At 39.0% G+C, this 17,483-nt stretch overlaps 1 protein-coding gene across 3 annotated transcripts in view; it reads left to right on the top strand.

Annotated features, from left to right (window-relative positions):
• Positions 1-17,483, top strand: part of DOK7 (docking protein 7) — a 112,587-nt gene that overhangs the window by 71,563 nt on the left and 23,541 nt on the right. For all 3 annotated transcript variants that reach the window (XM_075570153.1, XM_075570144.1, XM_075570136.1), the window contains exons 6-7: positions 8,287-8,335; positions 9,518-9,589. In XM_075570153.1, the coding sequence (XP_075426268.1) occupies positions 8,287-8,335; positions 9,518-9,589 (121 nt within the window). The remainder of the gene's footprint in view (positions 1-8,286; positions 8,336-9,517; positions 9,590-17,483) is intronic.

Raw genomic sequence — 17,483 nt, 5'->3', positions numbered from 1 at the left:
GTGCAGACTTCTACCCGATTTACCACACCAGGCTTCCCCAACTCCAGCAGCCCATTACAAACCCGTGAGTACTATCACCCACTGAGGGATTACTCTATGATTATACAGCGGAACTTCTGCCTTATTTCTTTATTTGTGAGAGACTTTTGAGCGCCGGATTCCCTGAGCATTTCATGCTCGGATGTTATTTTTTGTCTAACTCATTTTATAACCACTCCCCAAAAGTGGTGGAAAAGGAGCCAAGCACTTTGATATACTGTACCTGTATTAACACAAAATTACACAAGTTATACCTGTTTTTGGAGCAATCTTGCTAAATGTGACCCATTGTATTAATTCAATTTGGGGAGAGGGAGTGGCTCAGTGAGTAAGACACTGACTGGCACTGGGAGTTTGAAGCAGGGGAACCTGGTTCAATTCCCATTGTCGGCTCCTTATGACCTTGGGCAAGTCACTTTATCTCCCTGTGCCTCAGGCACCAAAAAACATAGATTGTAAGCTCCACCGGGCAGGGACCTGTGCCTGCAAAATGTCTCTGTAAAGCGCTACGTAAAACTAGCAGCGCTATACAAGAACATGCTATTATTAATTAACACCACAACCACTTACATTTGTGTTTTTGACTTCCATGGCCTTTTGGCTATTTGCTAATACAACTGTGATTCAACTGGTGAAATAGAAACTGCAAGTTCTAGTCATCGGAATTTATGTTGGGTAAAAAGTGTTGAGCAGATAGATAATGCTTTTCATTTTCATTTCTATGGCTTTGTGTAATTAATTAGTGGCACTGAATACTGAGAAGCTGGACATCATCTTAAAGAGATAAAGAAAGGACAGCTTACTGTGACAGGAAACTCTTCTTTAATTGTGATGTGAACATCGGAATGGAATGGAGGCTTTATTTTGAAGGAGACTTTAAGTGACTAACGTTTTGGTGTCCTTAAATGTAAAATGTGTAAGAAGGTATCTAGCTTTGCTTTTGAATTTCAATGAATATTTAATGTAAATGTATCCCTAGATCTGTAAGCGAGTTGACTAGGAGAAGGCGATATATCACCGGAATGGAGACAGAGTGTTAACGTATCTTGTGTCATGGAGCTCATCATGTTATTAGTAGAAATAGTACATATCTGTTTACTGGATGTTGTAACTAAAGTGTTTTGTACTCCAGTAAGTGTCTGAATGTGCTAATTAAGGCAGCAAATAGATTATCTATCCCATCATTTTCTCAACACAAAATACCTGTACTAAACCACATTGGTTCACTTTTTCAGATAATGATGTATCTGGTATGTCTTGGGCGCTATTGATGTGCCAGTTACACTGTGGGGAAATGCACGTTTTCAGGCTGCTGGTCGGAGCGGTCGGCCCGATCGAAATGGAAGTGGGGCCCCTCTACTTTCCTTTGTCAAGTGGCAGTAGCCATGGCGGTCATGTGATCATGGCTGAAGTGATCACATGACTAGTGCTGGAGGTGCTTTGAGACCTCAAAAAGTAAACTAAGCACTGATAATTTCAGGCATCTTCCTATGAATGGGACTCTAGTATCCTTTAGCAGTTCTAATCCTCAAAGATCTTTTTGTCTGAAAATGTTATGTGGATTCCATTACAGGGATTGGAGTTCAGATGTGTAAATTTATTTAGTCATCATGGGTAAATTGAAATCATGATATTTGTCCCCAGATAAATATATTATGGGGATATCTGGGCATGCTGCGTTAAAGAGCTTTTTGATAGAGAGATACTGTAGCAAATGAACAGGATACAATCAGTGTGAGCCCATATCTACACAGGAAGACATGGACACTGTCACAAGCCCCACACAGGAGGAGTGAGAGAGAGAGTTGCTGCCAAGGATCATATGGTTTGATTTTCTGTTATTTGCTGTTCACTGGATTGGAACTCTTGCTGGTTCTGGACTTTGGCTACTTTGAGCTTTTGCTGTTTTGCTGTATATCATATTATCTGACTGTGGGATTTGGTTGATTATTGGTTGGGGAAAGAGGGATAAGGGACGTACCTTATGGTCCTTCTATACAAGAGGGAACGGACCTGAAGAAGGGGTATCCACCTTGAAACGTTGCTCCCTAATTTACCCTCCCCATTGTGTTTGTTTCCCCCACACCTTGTTTATTGTCTTTCTCACTCCCTTACTGTTAGGACCGATATGTCAGGCCCAGAATGTGCACTCATGTTAAGCTTCCATTTTGTCTGGTCATAACTAATTAAGATTCTGTAGTCAGCCTTTTGCTGAAATATAATTCATAAATGCACTTAGTTTCTCTGCTAAATTGCATTTCCTTTCTTCCTGGTCAGGATATTACTAGATACTTTTGTGATGTCAATTTCCTGGTGTTTTAATAGAATATAATAGAATGGTTCTCTGCAAGAAGCAAAATAGTATAATATAGTTGCAAGACTCAAGGTCTCTTTTGATAACAGACAATGAATAAGCTATGTATTTAGACAATTGCTTGTATTGAAAAAGACACATCTCAAAAGTCACGCCACTAATATGTCCTGCCCCTAAATCATGCCTCTAATCAAAGCTACGCCCAAGACACACCTAGTATACGCCTATGTCACGCCTATGATACGCCTATGTTACGCCTCTAACCAATATCTTTTTTTTTCTGTATAAAAATCATTACCCTATGAGTAATAAATTGAGACAAAGGATTTGAAACCTGGCGTGCGTTACGTTTCATTTCGTTCGTCTTCCAGGCCTGAAGTTCACCAAAGACCGGAGTTAACAGTTGCAGGGTGTGAAAGCTTCTCCGGGGAAGTCTGCTGCAAAATGGTGCAGATTGTGTATCCAGTCACAAGGCTTCAGTTTTCTTTGCAGAGAATAGGTTCCTTTTGGTTCTGAGGCCAGGGGAAGGAAATAACGGATTTTCCTTCAGTTTGGCCTCAGTTTTTCTCTGCAGGGAATAGGTTCCTTTTGGTTCTGAAGCCAGGGGAAGGAAATAACGGATTTTCCTTCAGTTTTTGGCGTCTAGAAGTGGGAAATTCACAAAGGTGGTGAGTATATATGTAAATTTTTATATATGATGCTTTACCCCCTCTGGGAATTTAATAGACCTAAATTGTGACTGAAGAATTGGGATAGGCCCTTTTAAACAGAATTTTTGGTAAGAGTCCAGTAAATTCTGTGCACGACTGGACTGTTGTCTCTGATCTAGCTGAACGACCATTGTATATTGTGTAAGTATAAATGTTGCAATTATTTGTCATAATTTAGCTGTTTTTCTTTAAGCTACTAATGGGTGCTTACATGAGTAAGAATGACTCTGGACGGAAGCCTAGGAATGTAAAAAATATGCGGATTCCTGAGGAATTTGTTGCTCAGACAGCTAGTATTATTGTGACCCGTTTTGTCGAATATGCAAAAGGTTGTTCTCGGCATGAAAATAAGGCAATGTATTTACAAGGCAGAGGGCAGAATAGACGGAGATGTTATGCTGGTCCCAGAAATCAATCAGGGAGAATAGCTCAGAATAATGGTGTCTGTTTTAATTGTGGTGGTTTTGCTCATTGGCAGAGAGTGTGCCACTATCAGTCAGAAGCAGGGAAGTGCTGCTTTGCCCGTGGGGGCTCAGAGTGAAAGTCTCTGTAAAAAAAAAAAAAAAAAAAAACACCGCTACTTTATGTAAAGCTTGTTTGTAACCCTGATGAATTTTTTCCTGAATGATTTCTTGTGTGAAAGATACTGTGTGAAAGTCATGCTGATTAACATCTGTACAAAAAATATGAATATTAGTTCCTCATGATGAAATCTAAATTTTAAAAGGTTTTAAAAAAGGTGTACACCGAATATAGAGAGAAATACCTCACAACAAAAGGGGAGTATATTCAGCTCGGTCCCTGGTTATAGTTTGAAAGATTTATTCGTCCTGGCCAGGCGGATACTTTTTAAACCGGACACATTTCTTTTCGTTTGTGGTATTTCTATCTTAATAAAAGGAGGGGCACAGCCTCTCCCTTACAGTTTAAAGAATGCGAAGCATTCACATTAAAATTAACTAGCTCTGTGCTTAAGCAGTTTATGAGAACAAGGTAATGTAGAACTGTCTTCTTTTCCGTAAAGCAGTAAGATAACACATTTCAATTTTATCTCTACAGGATTAAGATGTTTTTTTGTTTAAAATGCTGGTAAGAGCTCATAAGCACTGTTTGAATTAATATATTGTATTATATATGTATATAACGCCATTAATGTACATAGCGCTTCAAAAGGAGGGTGTGCGTTGTGTGAGCGGAGTGTGATGATATCTGCCTTTAGCAGCATGGAGGTCAGTTATTTTAGCGAGAATTGTCTCCGTTAAATAAGCAGTGTAGAAGCCATACAAGACAGGTAGGGTCAAGCTTGCTGTTTTTTTAGTATAACTGTTGCATGTTTGAAGATATTTTGTTTAGTTTAAGAGAGGGCATAGTTAAAACGGGATAGCAATTGTATTGATGGAAGTTTGCAGGAATATGAGATTTCTTTCAGAAGGCATTCAGAGGAATGAGTGAAAGAATGTTGCATGCTCTTGTAGGCATAGACGGTGTTTATAAGTAATTTGAAATATTCCCGTTATTTAATTTTTGAAAGACCATACAAAATGCAGTTTTAGGACAGCGTGAAAAGCTTCATATTTAACATTAAACTAATGTTACAATCCCCTGCGTGAGGATTAATCCTGCAGTTAATATGAATTAGACAGTGAAACCCATTGTCCGTTATCTGTACTTTGAGGTTTCTGGCTGTTTTCCCAGAAAAAAAAAAAAAAAAGATATTTGTTAGAGGCGTAACATAGGCGTATCATAGGCGTGACATAGGCGTATACTAGGTGTGTCTTGGGCGTAGCTTTGATTAGAGGTGTGATTTAGGGGCAGGACATATTAGTGGCGTGGCTTTTGAGATGTGTCTTTTTCAATACAAGCAATTGTCTAAATACATAGCTTATTCATTGTCTGTTATCAAAAGAGACCTTGAGTCTTGCAACTATATTACACTATTTTGCTTCTTGCAGAGAACCATTCTATTATATTCTACTAAAACACCAGGAAATTGACATCACAAAAGTATCTAGTAATATCCTGACCAGGAAGAAAGGAAATGCAATTTAGCAGAGAAATGAGTGCATTTATTAATTATATTTCAGCAAAAGGCTGACTACAGAATCTTAACTAGTTATGACCAGACAAAATGGAAGCTTAACATGAGTGCACATTCTGGGCCTGACATATTGGTCCTAACACTTACCCTGTGTTCTTTCCCCATACCACGTATACCCTACAGTTCTATTATCCATTGCCAGACATCTCTCCAAGCTGTTGTTATCTTGTGTATACATTATTCTCATGTTTGGCTTATTTCCTGTTTGACAATTTTTTGGTACAGTCAGTGAGTGCTGGGACATTGGTAGATAATTGGTTATTACTATAGGGGGAATTAGGGTCCTCCTTGTTCCTGCTGCACCCTGTGTTAGTTGTTATTCCTATTTTGAGTGCTGTCTATCTCTTTTTGTTTTAGGATACACAGTAGGGTAGTGATGTTTAGAGCTTGGAAGAGAGCTCTCTTTTCTGGTTAGAGATAGCATAATGATACTTATCTGTCTGCTTATTAAAGTTAAGATAAATGTGTGACTCAACAACGAGACATAGCAATGACTGTTATTAATACTATGTGGGTGTCCTTTGTGCAGTCGATTTTCATCATGTGATGTAACTGGCTTACATGAGAAATAACCATGGTCAACAATTTTGCAGGACCTCATTGTGGGATCTTGACTATAATCAAGATTTGTACAGGAGAAAGTGTCATGACTGAAATAAGTTACACTTGCACAAACATTGTATTACATTTGTCTTAACTATGGTATTACTATGAACAGTAAGTTATGGTGATCATAAAGATTTTTGTAATAAAAATGCCCATACACAGATTGCAGCAGAAATTCTCCCTAGTTTTATTTTTATATACAGTATGTTAACCTGTTCATTCAACAATTTAAGTGAAATAAACACATCAATGTCAATGACATTGCTGCAGCCAAGATGTCCTCTGACAAACAGTTAAAATATCTTCTGACTCTGGAATCTCTTAAAGGATGGATTGCTGTGTTAAGGAAAGTTGCCAATATTGGCATATTAATGCCAATATTCTTGCAGATGTTTCCAGATGTGAAATATCTTCCTTCTATTCTTCATCAATAGGATATTATTCCGTCTCCATCAATTTTTGCATAAAAGTCAAAAGTCAGCAAAGTGGTTGAAAATGGCAAAGTTTTATATCATCAGTAATGTGCATGATAAACGGACTGGTGTTATTATAAGGACTGGAAACAAATATTCTCATTCCCTCATCCCCAACTGAATATTAATAATGATACAAACAACATGGACAGTCACCTCCTATGGCGCTGAGGAATGGTTTGGATGTAGTTGTAGACAAAAGTTCCTTTCTGGACGGATTCCCTCAGAAAAAAGAGAAAAAACAAGCATGCACACTACAATAGTGCATTACCCAGGGACAACTAGGATATATAAGGAAGCAAAATGTAATAGATGTAAAAATACAATAAAATACAATGAATACACTAAAAAATGCAATGAATTAAACTAAAAAGTACTATCTGTGCTTAAAACCAGATGACTTGAGTTTTGCTCCGCTTGTTTTTTCTCTTTTTTCTGAGGGAATCCGTCCAGAAATGAACTTTTGTCTACAACTAAATCCAAACCATTCCTCAGCGCCATAGGAGGTGACTTTCCCCCACAAATACCACATCTGGGAAGGAGATTCCAGATTCACTTCTTTGGGCAGCTCCAGGACTACCTTCGAACTTTAGATCACAGGTTTTTTTGTATATTAGTGTTTGCATGAGCGCTTTTTGTACACCTTCATTTTCACCAAACAACATGGACAGCAGAAATTCTGTGAGGGAAGACGTTAGAGTGTATCAGTCAAACACAAACAGTAATTTCCATTTATTCAGTCCATCTAAGTCTACCTTCTGCATTATCAGCACTTTCATCAAGGTTCGGTTATTTAATATTGATACACTGCATCTCATGGGCTCTTTTTGGTCAAAGTCTGCACGAATGGGGCAAACTACACCAAAAAAACAACACCAGACACAAAATCCATTTGCTTTTTACTGTATATTTATTTTCCTCCTATTTCGCCCAAGTTTGGAAGCTGTGAGACTTTGGAAACTAGGAATAGGGTCCATGAGGGTTATTTATCAAAGTATTCCGGTTGCAAACCTGGGGCAAACCTGGTTGGAAAATACTGCACAAGATGTATCAAAGAGGAAAATCCATGGGTATCAAAGGGGGAAAAAATGTTCCTTGATATATTTGATGCAGTTTTGCGCTCCAGTTTTGCATCTGGGAAACGTTGATGAATGTTACAAGATAAAAGTGCTGCAATGTACTGCCCAGGACGCATGCGCAGTTTAAACTTAGAATAAATAATGAGACCAGACAGTAGTAGTATATGGAAATGGGGGTAAAGGTCACAGCTTTATTAATTTAACATTCATCTTTAATAATCAAACATAAACCAACCTTAGCCTTCCAGCCATAAGATAACTAACGCTATATGAATATCATACCAAATATTACTCTGCCACCCAGCCAAACTTATCACACCAAAACATTAGCGTACCGCCATACAATTAAATAAAGCTGTGACAAGCAGCGAATTTATATATATATTTTTTATAAACATGAAAAATATTTTAACACAATGAAACATTTTAACAATCTTAAATGCAACTTAATAATAAATCTTTAATATTAACAAAATACGCCTAAATAAAAGGAGGCGGGGGATGGAGAGTGATGAAGGTAAATTTAAATAACTCCCCAACTACTGCTGGAACCCTTAAATAGGGTGCCAACTGCCACCCACAAGCTTCTAACCACCTGCCTACCCTACGCATCCACAACCGAACATCCAAACTGCAGAACTGACCAAACACCAAACTCAAAAGTGGCGCCCCCACCAATCAACCGACGGCAGCTCATAACTACTTAGAATTTTCCTTGTTTTAACCAAGGGGCAGCGCCCGCGCGTACAAGCTACACCATTGGTCAGAGACCAGGGTGCTGCAAATTCCAGCAAAAAGTAAAACATAAAACAAGCCTAAAATGCTAGACAAAGGGTTACAGCTCGAAAGAAAAATTCTATTTACTGGGCCAAATAGAACTGAAGCTTTCACTTGTACACGCAAACATTGTACTCTCTTGTTGCTCGATTTAATTATAATGTACACATTCTTTCTTCTTTTTCTTCAGGGAGCTACGGCTTCACCGTCAGGGACTTTACCGACATCACCTATCCAAGGTAAGCAAAGAAAAATATCACGCCCTGGAAACTCAGAGCTATTTTTGTGGTCGAACTGAATTCCTTGAGTTGGCAAATGCTACAGTATCTCTTCCATATTTCTTTTTTTTTAAGTAGAATTATTTTTATTTTGCTTTGAGTTACAGCACTATTTTCTAAAAAAAAAAAAAAAAACGCCACGGTGTACAGTAAAATAGTTATGAATTAAAAGGCCCCATGTAGTTGTATTTGGGTATATGTACTAGGTTTACCCCTCTCTGCCTAGCTTCTTATGGAGGTTACATCGGGGCGATATGTACATGGCTACTACGCATGGTATACCTTGACCCAGGATGCTGGCATTCAGGCGGCTGGGTGATGAGGTAGAAAGGTTGTGAAATAATGGGCGCCGGCAACTTTTATAGCACAGCTGTTATTTATTCGTATCACCAAACAAAGAGATCGCTCATATATCTTGACACGTTGTCCATTGTTTTCATTCAAAGACATACACAAATACTTTTCTTCCATCAGTGCTCAGAAATCTGAAATCCTGATGGGTCTCCTATTGCTGGACCCTATACCTTGCTGTCTGTTTTTGGGAGCTGCCACTTCCACACAGACTGATGGGGAACCTTATCGCTGATCCACAGTTAGAGCTGTTCAGCAGCTATGGCATGCCGTATTCCTTTGACTAAAGTGTACAGGAGTCCATTCCGTCTTTAGGGGCTCCTTAAGGGGTACAATCCCTATCTACAATATAATAAACAAGGGGGGGCTGGTCCACTTTAATAACATTACTTATCTACACTCCCCGAGGCTCTGCTTCTGGGGACCTTTGGGAACCTAACCTTCCAGAACAGTACCTCCTCCTTAAATACCCCTGTGTGATGTATGGATCCCCATAGCAACCAGGGTAGGGCCCAGCATACACTAGTATTGCTAGTAACACTTCAGGATGGGGGGGGGGGGGGGGGTGGAGGGTTCATAAGTATCACAAATTCTAATGATGCAACAAAAAGATAAAATATATTGTGTATGTTAGATCCTTAGCAGTGAAATCACTGGTTCCAATCCTGTTATACAATTTTAAAAAGACAGTCATTTTCATTGGGTTTGTTGCTTTAACTCTGTATTAAAAGCATAAAAGTGAGGTCACAGTGAATAAATGTTACTTTGTATTTGTTTGGACTGTTTTTACAGGTGCCACCTCTGCCCTGGCATCTTCTGGAGCGCCTAAACTTCATAGAGGACAACCCATGCTTGCTGGCACTGGTAAGTGTTGTCATAGGTATTTCATGACATTTATAAATCTTGGAAAGTTACTCATTAGGTTGCCACCTGGCTCATGGTCTCCATTAAAAGTTGATTCAAGATTTAAAACTGGGATGGTTGATGCAAAAGTCCAAACTGGCTCAATAGCCAATGACTCCATGGGCAGCTTCCGACAGTACAGGATTTGCACCCATGGCTGAAAGGAGATCTCAGGGTGATAGGAGCTATGTCCAGTAACTGTCTCAGAAAATGGCCTCAACATCTAGGTGTGCAAGGACACCAACAGAAATGACTGTGAGGGGAGGATCAGCGTCAGATAGTGAATCTGATATGTCCTGTTTCTCAGCAAAATCTACTACTGCAGGGACTGCAATGCTAAATTGTTTTTAGCTTTTCTTTTTTAATACACTGCGGAGGTGGAGGGACACGGGATGGCTTAAGGAAGAATAGAAACAGAGATGCAGAAGGTAGAAGATTATGAAGAGAATGTGGATTTAATAGTGTGTGGTGCACAAACTGCACAAACTGCACAAACAGGGGAGGGAGTCGACTCTGATGGTAGTTGTGGAGGAGGTGATGATTTAATCCTTGGTGCTACAAACACTGTTAGTGGTGTTGGAGGTCGTAGCAGCAGTGAAGAAGGTGGTCGTGATGATCGTAATGAAAGTCAGTCAATCACTCTGTAAGCAGCAGGCTGCAATAGGCACCACTACAACTTGTATCACGAGTGCTCCTATTATTAGCAGTGCATTGAAAAGCAAAGTTGGCATGCCTATAAATGCTATATTTCACCGTAAAAATAAAAACACACAAGCCCACCGCCACTAAATAAAACATACCACTAAACATTTTTTTTTAACACAATAACACACCAGACAGTCACAATAACAGTCACTAACACACTGTATATCGGTCACTAACTATTCAAATATTCACACCACTAAACAGTTTCCCATTGTAACTCTCCTGTCACCGTCTTGCTTCTGCACACAAAAAACACCCCAAACACAGAATCCAGGGCTGCAGGTCACATAACTTTTTTGCATAACTTTCTGGTTCTTCAAAATCTTTTATGCTGCCTTTCCGCTGATAGCTTTTAAAATGGCAAAATCTAACAATAGCTCTTGTTATTAGGCGTTTGAAGCTTGGTGAAATGTTTCGCAAAACCGCTATATGACAAAAAAAAAGGCTAACAATGTCACAAATGCATCAGTTCTGCACATCACTAGTTATACAGTTGGACCCTGATTCATTAAAGAACTTATACAGCTAAGCTGTACTTCATTTATTTAAAAAAAAAATTGTACTCACCAAGTATCTCAGTACCAGAGCACGTGTAAGATAAATAATTGTTGTCACGTTGTGTGTCTACTGTAGTTTGCAACCACTGTCAGCTTCTGCAGAATCAGTGACCAAGGTCACGGTGATGAGTCCAAAAGGACAGAATAGATTTTGAGTGGATCCTCTAATTCTAATTCATTTTATTCTGGTCTGTAACTGTTACATACGCCTATAATATATATCTCTAACTGTGCATGCAATGTCTTGTATATAATGTGTAACGCTTTTCACTTATGTAACTATGTATTTGTAACCATGTATTATTTGTCATCTTAACTCTGTGCCCAGGACATACTTGAAGACGAGAGGTAACTCTCAATATATAACTTTCTGGTAAAACATTTTATAAATAAATCAATAAATTCTGCACCCAGGCTTAGCCGTTTAATACAGCAGGAAAAGGCTCTAGGTAATTCACATAAGAAACACATTCATGGGCATGTTATCATTAATGGGATTTGTACAAAAAAAACCTCATAGAAGTATTTTGAAGGATGCTTTGTTTTTTTCTATTTTTTATTGGGAAAAAAAAAGTGAATTGAAAGCAATTAGCTGTGAACCCTTTAATTGTTTGTGTTATAATTAAGAGAAGGTTTTAACGGCTTTGGTAAATTGTGTACAAAAATATTTATGGCAAATAGCACAGCAACAATTACCATGGAATACATGTATTCAGGGGTTTTATGTAAGGGCTAAGGTAGAGCAAATATGAAATAGAAAAATGCAATTTTAAAATTGCATTGGAAGATATTGAATGAATATTAGATTAAACAGGCGTTTCTTTTTACTAATGCTGATTTTTATGTTTGTTTATCCCAGCTATGATTGTATTATCATAACAATGTATGTTCTGTAAAATGTGTACACGTGGTTGGCAATATATACTGTATTTAAATACAACAAAAGTTGTTAGATAATTCACAATATACAATTTCATTTATATCAATATTTCTCAAATGTAAAAAAAACCCATATACATACATCTATCTATCTATCTATATTTATTTATATATTACGACCAGATGCTTGCGGCTTTGAAGAGGTTACACAGTGTATCTTGGGTCAGGAATGAGTAGGAATTGCAATGCACAGTGGAGCACAGAGAAACAGCACTGCAGTGTATCTTAAAGGTGCTAAACCAAGGACAATGGCAATGGTTTCATTTTAGTTATTTTACTTCTTTTTTTTAAATTAATTAAAATGATTTGTACACATTCCCATGGTAAACAAAATGTTTTACGATGTTTGCAAATGGTCGTACAACTAAAAGACATTAGTCATTAACAGTGTGAGCTTAGCTGTGTTCTTTTGCTTACAAAGTAATTACAATGCCATGATTAGTCCATCAGCGACACATAAGCAGCTAAAATGTTTGTTACAATGTTCCCGACATTATGACATTCATATTCAATAAAACAATTACACTGATAAGTTATATATATTTTTTAAATATTTGAGTCACTAGTTTGAACTTCCATTTAACCCGTTCACTGCTAAAGGGTTCTGCAATGCAGAATAGAATCAAATCACTGCAATTGCAGTTTGATGATGTATCTGTCCTTTCCTGGGAGAGAGAGGCAATACATTGTGAAGATAAAATGCTGTGCATGGCATTTTTTGAGAAGGAAATAACAACCATACAATCTCCCTGATGCAATACTTAAAGCAGAAATGTATTACGGAAATTATTTAAGAGCGTTTTTTTTATATTTGGCCATTCGAGAATGTTTTTAGGTCAAAGTTGTTTTGGGTGGCATTGCCTCTTTAAAATAGCAAAATCTAAAACAATTACCAGAGTTAGTATCTTCAAAAGAGTGTGGGGAAAAGAAAGATAAATAGAGATACCAGAAATTGCAAAAAAATAGCACTGAAGAAATTACAGCTGAACAAAATGCACATTTGAGCACGCCCTGTACCAGCCACCTCATTTAAACAACCTTACTTACTGTAGGTGATCTGTTGAGTATTGTAGGTGACGAGTGGAGAGGTTGAAACAGGAGGCTTTGTTTTAGGGGAAAATAATGTTGGCTTTGAAACAGCCATAGTTTCAAAAACATAAAATACAGATTTTTTTCAGCATAATAGAAAAATAAACAAATATTCCTAGCTTCTATTTGGAGCGCTGACTAAGCACAAAACGTACGTCCCTGCCTAGACGTTGGAGGGTTAAGCCCATTACAAATTTTACCAAAACACAGTCAGTGGCTTCCTCCTGGCTGGGGTAAGCAGGGGGAGAGTCCCAATGCGGCGTAGTTTCTAGAGAGGTCCAAGGTGAGTACCTCCCTGGATCAAAGATCTCCCAGACTGCAGTGTTTATAATGCTGGAAAGGCAACGAGCTCGGTGGATGCTGGTTAATCACCTCAGGCTGTAATTAACCATCTCCCTGCTGGACTCGTTAGCTACACATAAGCTTTTCACTGAAAAGCTACTAGACAAGGAAGCCACCCTGTCACACTCCTCCCCTGTTTGTGGGTAGCTAGGGCTACACACGGCTGAAGCCCATCACTCCAATTACTCTGAAGACCTAAACGTAGGTCAAAAGAGGACAGTGGAGGGGCAGATAACCTGGGCCAGGAATCTTCTTATTTTCTTCCTTGACTTCCAGTCAGTCAAGTCCTCAAACTTCCCCTTAATCCCTTCAGAGTCTTCCACACTGTTAGGCATTTTCTTTGGCTTCTGACAACACCCCTGGATATGGTTCTCCTTGCTTTTTTTGCTTTCAGAAGTCCATTTTAGATTCTGAGTGAGCAGTATTTTTAAAAGAGGCTCAGGGTGTAATGCCTTCATTCTTTATTTGATGCTTCTCACCGGGAAGCTTCTTTAAACCAGATCCTGTGAAAAGCTTTGTTAGCAGGCTGCTTTGCAGCTTGGCCTTCTCTTGTGAAGACAGTAACTCTGCTTCAGTGGTGATGGGTTTTGTACCTTTTTACATCAGTGCACATTCAGAGATTGAAACTTGTTGAGACTGGTCAGCCACCACAGTTTTTGCGGTGCTAGACAATTCTTTGTCAGCTGTCACCACTGTTAGGAGTTCCGTTGCTTTATCGCTAACTGGAGAACTTATAGATAGGATGACTACCCTCTTCCCACACCCAACACATACAGTAGGTGGACATAGGTAACCAAAGTGACAATCAATGGATTTGATGGCTATTGTTTGATTTTATTATAATGTATACTGTATTTTATTGTATTTTGTAATGTGTATTTTTCAAAAATGGGCAAAAGCGCTATTAGCCAGATGTGGCTAATAAGGCATTTTCCCATTACTGTGTTGTCGGGGGTAAAGGGGGTGGGTGAAGGGGGTAGTTTTCTCGGAGACTGGTGTAGACAGCCCAGGGGGTAGCGGGAGGGTTAGTACATACAGAAGAGCCAACGAGTATTCTAAAACTTGCCTTAAACTAGCCAGGTACATGCTGGGTACATTTCAGTGACATTTCTGCAGAGGCTAATGGTCCATCGGATTAACACAGCAAGGGTTCCTGGCAGTCCCATTTAAATGGGACTGCCAGGGACCCCCACTGTTAATCCGATGGGCCATTAGTCTGTCTGCAGAAATGTGTGAAATGTTGCAACATGTACCCAGCATGTACCTGGGTCTTTTTGGAGATTCTTGTTTTAGAATAATCATCGGCACTACAGTTGTTTGTGTATATTATTATTTTGAGTACATGGGATTGAAGCAGGGGGTCCAGTATGGGGTGCCGGTATCTCCTGCAAGTTCAAATGTCCTGGTTACGTGTGCTGTGATGCGGGACATTTAAACTTGTAGGTGATACCGGCACTCGATAAGGAAGCCTGTACCTCGGGAACCAGGTGATCTCCAGACCTGAAATTAATACAGAGACTTCCTGCTTCAGTCCTATGTACTAAAAATTATAATAAAAACAGTGCGATCAGCTGCGTTAGCTTCTCTCTGTGCAGCTCTACCAGACTGGTGGCGGACTAACGTAGACTAACGAGGATTAACGTAGAGACCCCGCTGCAGTAATCCCTTCAGGGCACCCAGTGCACTGGGCTTTTGTGCATGGGGAAGCTGCGATCGGGCCACGGTCAGGATCCGTTCAGCTGTAGTTTCCTTGTGCCTAAAACGAACTTATATAACACTGCATCTGTAGCCAGTTCTACATCCACTTTCATAGAACGTTGGACCTTTTCCAGAGAACACAGTCTTTTCTCAAGGCGATTTTTACTCCTGTGAAAGTGGGGGTGGCTGGGGCGCTAACGTAAAATATCAATACAAATAGAAATAATATTAAATATAAAAGGTTGTGGATTACCTATGTGAGAAAAAGGATAACTTAGATTTATTTTTTTAGAGTTCTGCAGCCAGAGTACAGAATGGGGGTCTCTAGCCAACTGCAAACAAGTGGAGAAAGAAAAAAAGCTCTGGCGCATGAACTCTTGTTAATGGCTTAATTAGTACTTCGATTATTGAATCAAATTATTCACAGAGGATCTGAATAACACAGCATATGAAATTAATATAACATAATTTTTACTCATACCAGTAATTTTGATATTCGCCTTTGGGAAATATCTGGAACTCAGGAGAGGAATCACAGAGACTTGCTACCTCTTTATCAGTTCTTAAGCACAACATGTGGTTGAGCTTGAAGAGGACACCGGTAGCCTGAGCACATAAATAGTGTCTCTTCAATTAGGTGCTCTAATTCAGCACACTTTAGTTGCTCGCTGAGGACTTCTTCAAACCACTGCTTTCCATGATGTGTTTAAGTTCTTCAATCCTTCGGAGGACTTCTTTCTCAAGCTCACTTTTCCATCTCACCAATTCTTCCTCTCTTCCATGTTGTGCAATCTCTTCTTCCCTGTCACTAGTGTGAACACCAGCATCATTGATCTCCAACAGCTCAACCTTGGTGGAGCTTTCATCAAGTCTGACTGTATCCCGTAGCATCTCTTTTGAAGTTTGCAGACATAGTCTTTGGCCTCTCTTTTTCGATGCATTAATTTAGTCAGACGAATGCACCATTGGATAACTATTAATGCCGTTCTCAGCATACATTTTAGGATCATTGTAGCTAGTCTGAATCTTTATATTGGGTGCTTTCATAATAAGAAACCTGTTCACGTGGATGTTGCACTCCCCGGATCTGCTGGTCAAAAGAGAACACATACTCATCATTATATTGTGGACATTGCTTAAGGGAGGCTGTTATTGCGCTGCAATATGTGGGAATCCTTGGGAACACTCGAGGGGTTTATTCCTCCCCAGCTGATCATACTACAGTAATGGATGTTTATTGGTGACACTAGAGGGAAATCTGGACCCATTTATGTATACTGCTGAAAAGTGTATTCTAAACACACAAGGAGTCTGAGCACCATTCTACACTGGACTTTGCTACAAAAGGTTAATGCCTACCTATACATTGGAGGGTTAAGACCCTTACTAACTATACCAAAACAGATAGGTTTTACCTTTGGGCCCCCAGCTTCCTCCTGGTTGGGGTAAGAGGGGGGAGAGTCACAATGCGTCGTGGTCTCTAGAGTAGTCCAGGGTGAGTACCTCTGTGGATCTGAGATCTCCCACAATGCTGTGTTCCAGCCTATTAAACACTACTAATGAGCCAGGTGGACGCTGGTTAATCACCTCAGGCTGTTATTAACCATCTACTCACTGGACTCGGTAGCTACAGATAAGCTTTTCCCTGAAAAGCTATTAGACAGGGAAGCCACAGGCATATATAGGTGAGGAGAGAACACCATCTGACCTGTATCTGCTACTATTCTATACTAGAATCGCAGTGACTCTGTTCCTGTTAGTTTAACACTCTTACTTTACATTTTTTTGTAATATAGTACCAGACACAAATAGAGGATGTTACCATGTTATCCATTAGAGTAACATAAAAAAGTATGTTTTTGTTTCAGTTTTTCCCCCATATTTTTTATTTATAAAAAGAGTTTCAGTCAAACATAAGAGGTTACAAATATCAACAATACATAATTCGTCCTATAGTATGAGACCAAATAACTTAGAGGAAGTTATCATCTTCTACCCATACATAACAGATGTATTTCCAGACATAATTTCCAGCCAAACTTTATCAGCTCGCTCAAATAAAAGTGCACATAATAAAAATATCGCAAATATATTTCCTGGTTTTTTTCTTGCACATCTTTTATCCATGCATAGACTAAGAGATAAACCCTCAATAGTTAGAACAATACAAAAGGGTTAAAACAAACACAACCCCACTTCCTCCCTCTCAAAACACAACACTTTGCAGTGTGTGAAAGGTGAACCTGTGATAAAAGTCCATTTGGGGCTTTTCTGTGATACGGGACATGTCATCAATTCTTTTAATCCTATTAAGAAACTATCAATCTCTAAATATATTGCAATATAGGGCCCCATATTTTAATAAAGTTCCTGTATCTATCCTTAAATGCATATGCCAATTTTTCCATTGTAGCAATATTCCATCATTTTTGCTCCCCAACAACTAATAGTAAGTGGATTAGCAGATCTCCATCCCTTGGCCATTAAGATTTTAACCGTTAATAATTAACGTATTTTAGATCCTT

This window comes from Ascaphus truei, chromosome 1 (assembly GCF_040206685.1).
Source record: "Ascaphus truei isolate aAscTru1 chromosome 1, aAscTru1.hap1, whole genome shotgun sequence".
NCBI lineage: Eukaryota > Metazoa > Chordata > Amphibia > Anura > Ascaphidae > Ascaphus > Ascaphus truei.
The sequence above is the reverse complement of the archived record's forward strand: the minus strand, read 5'-3'. Positions and strand labels throughout refer to the sequence as shown.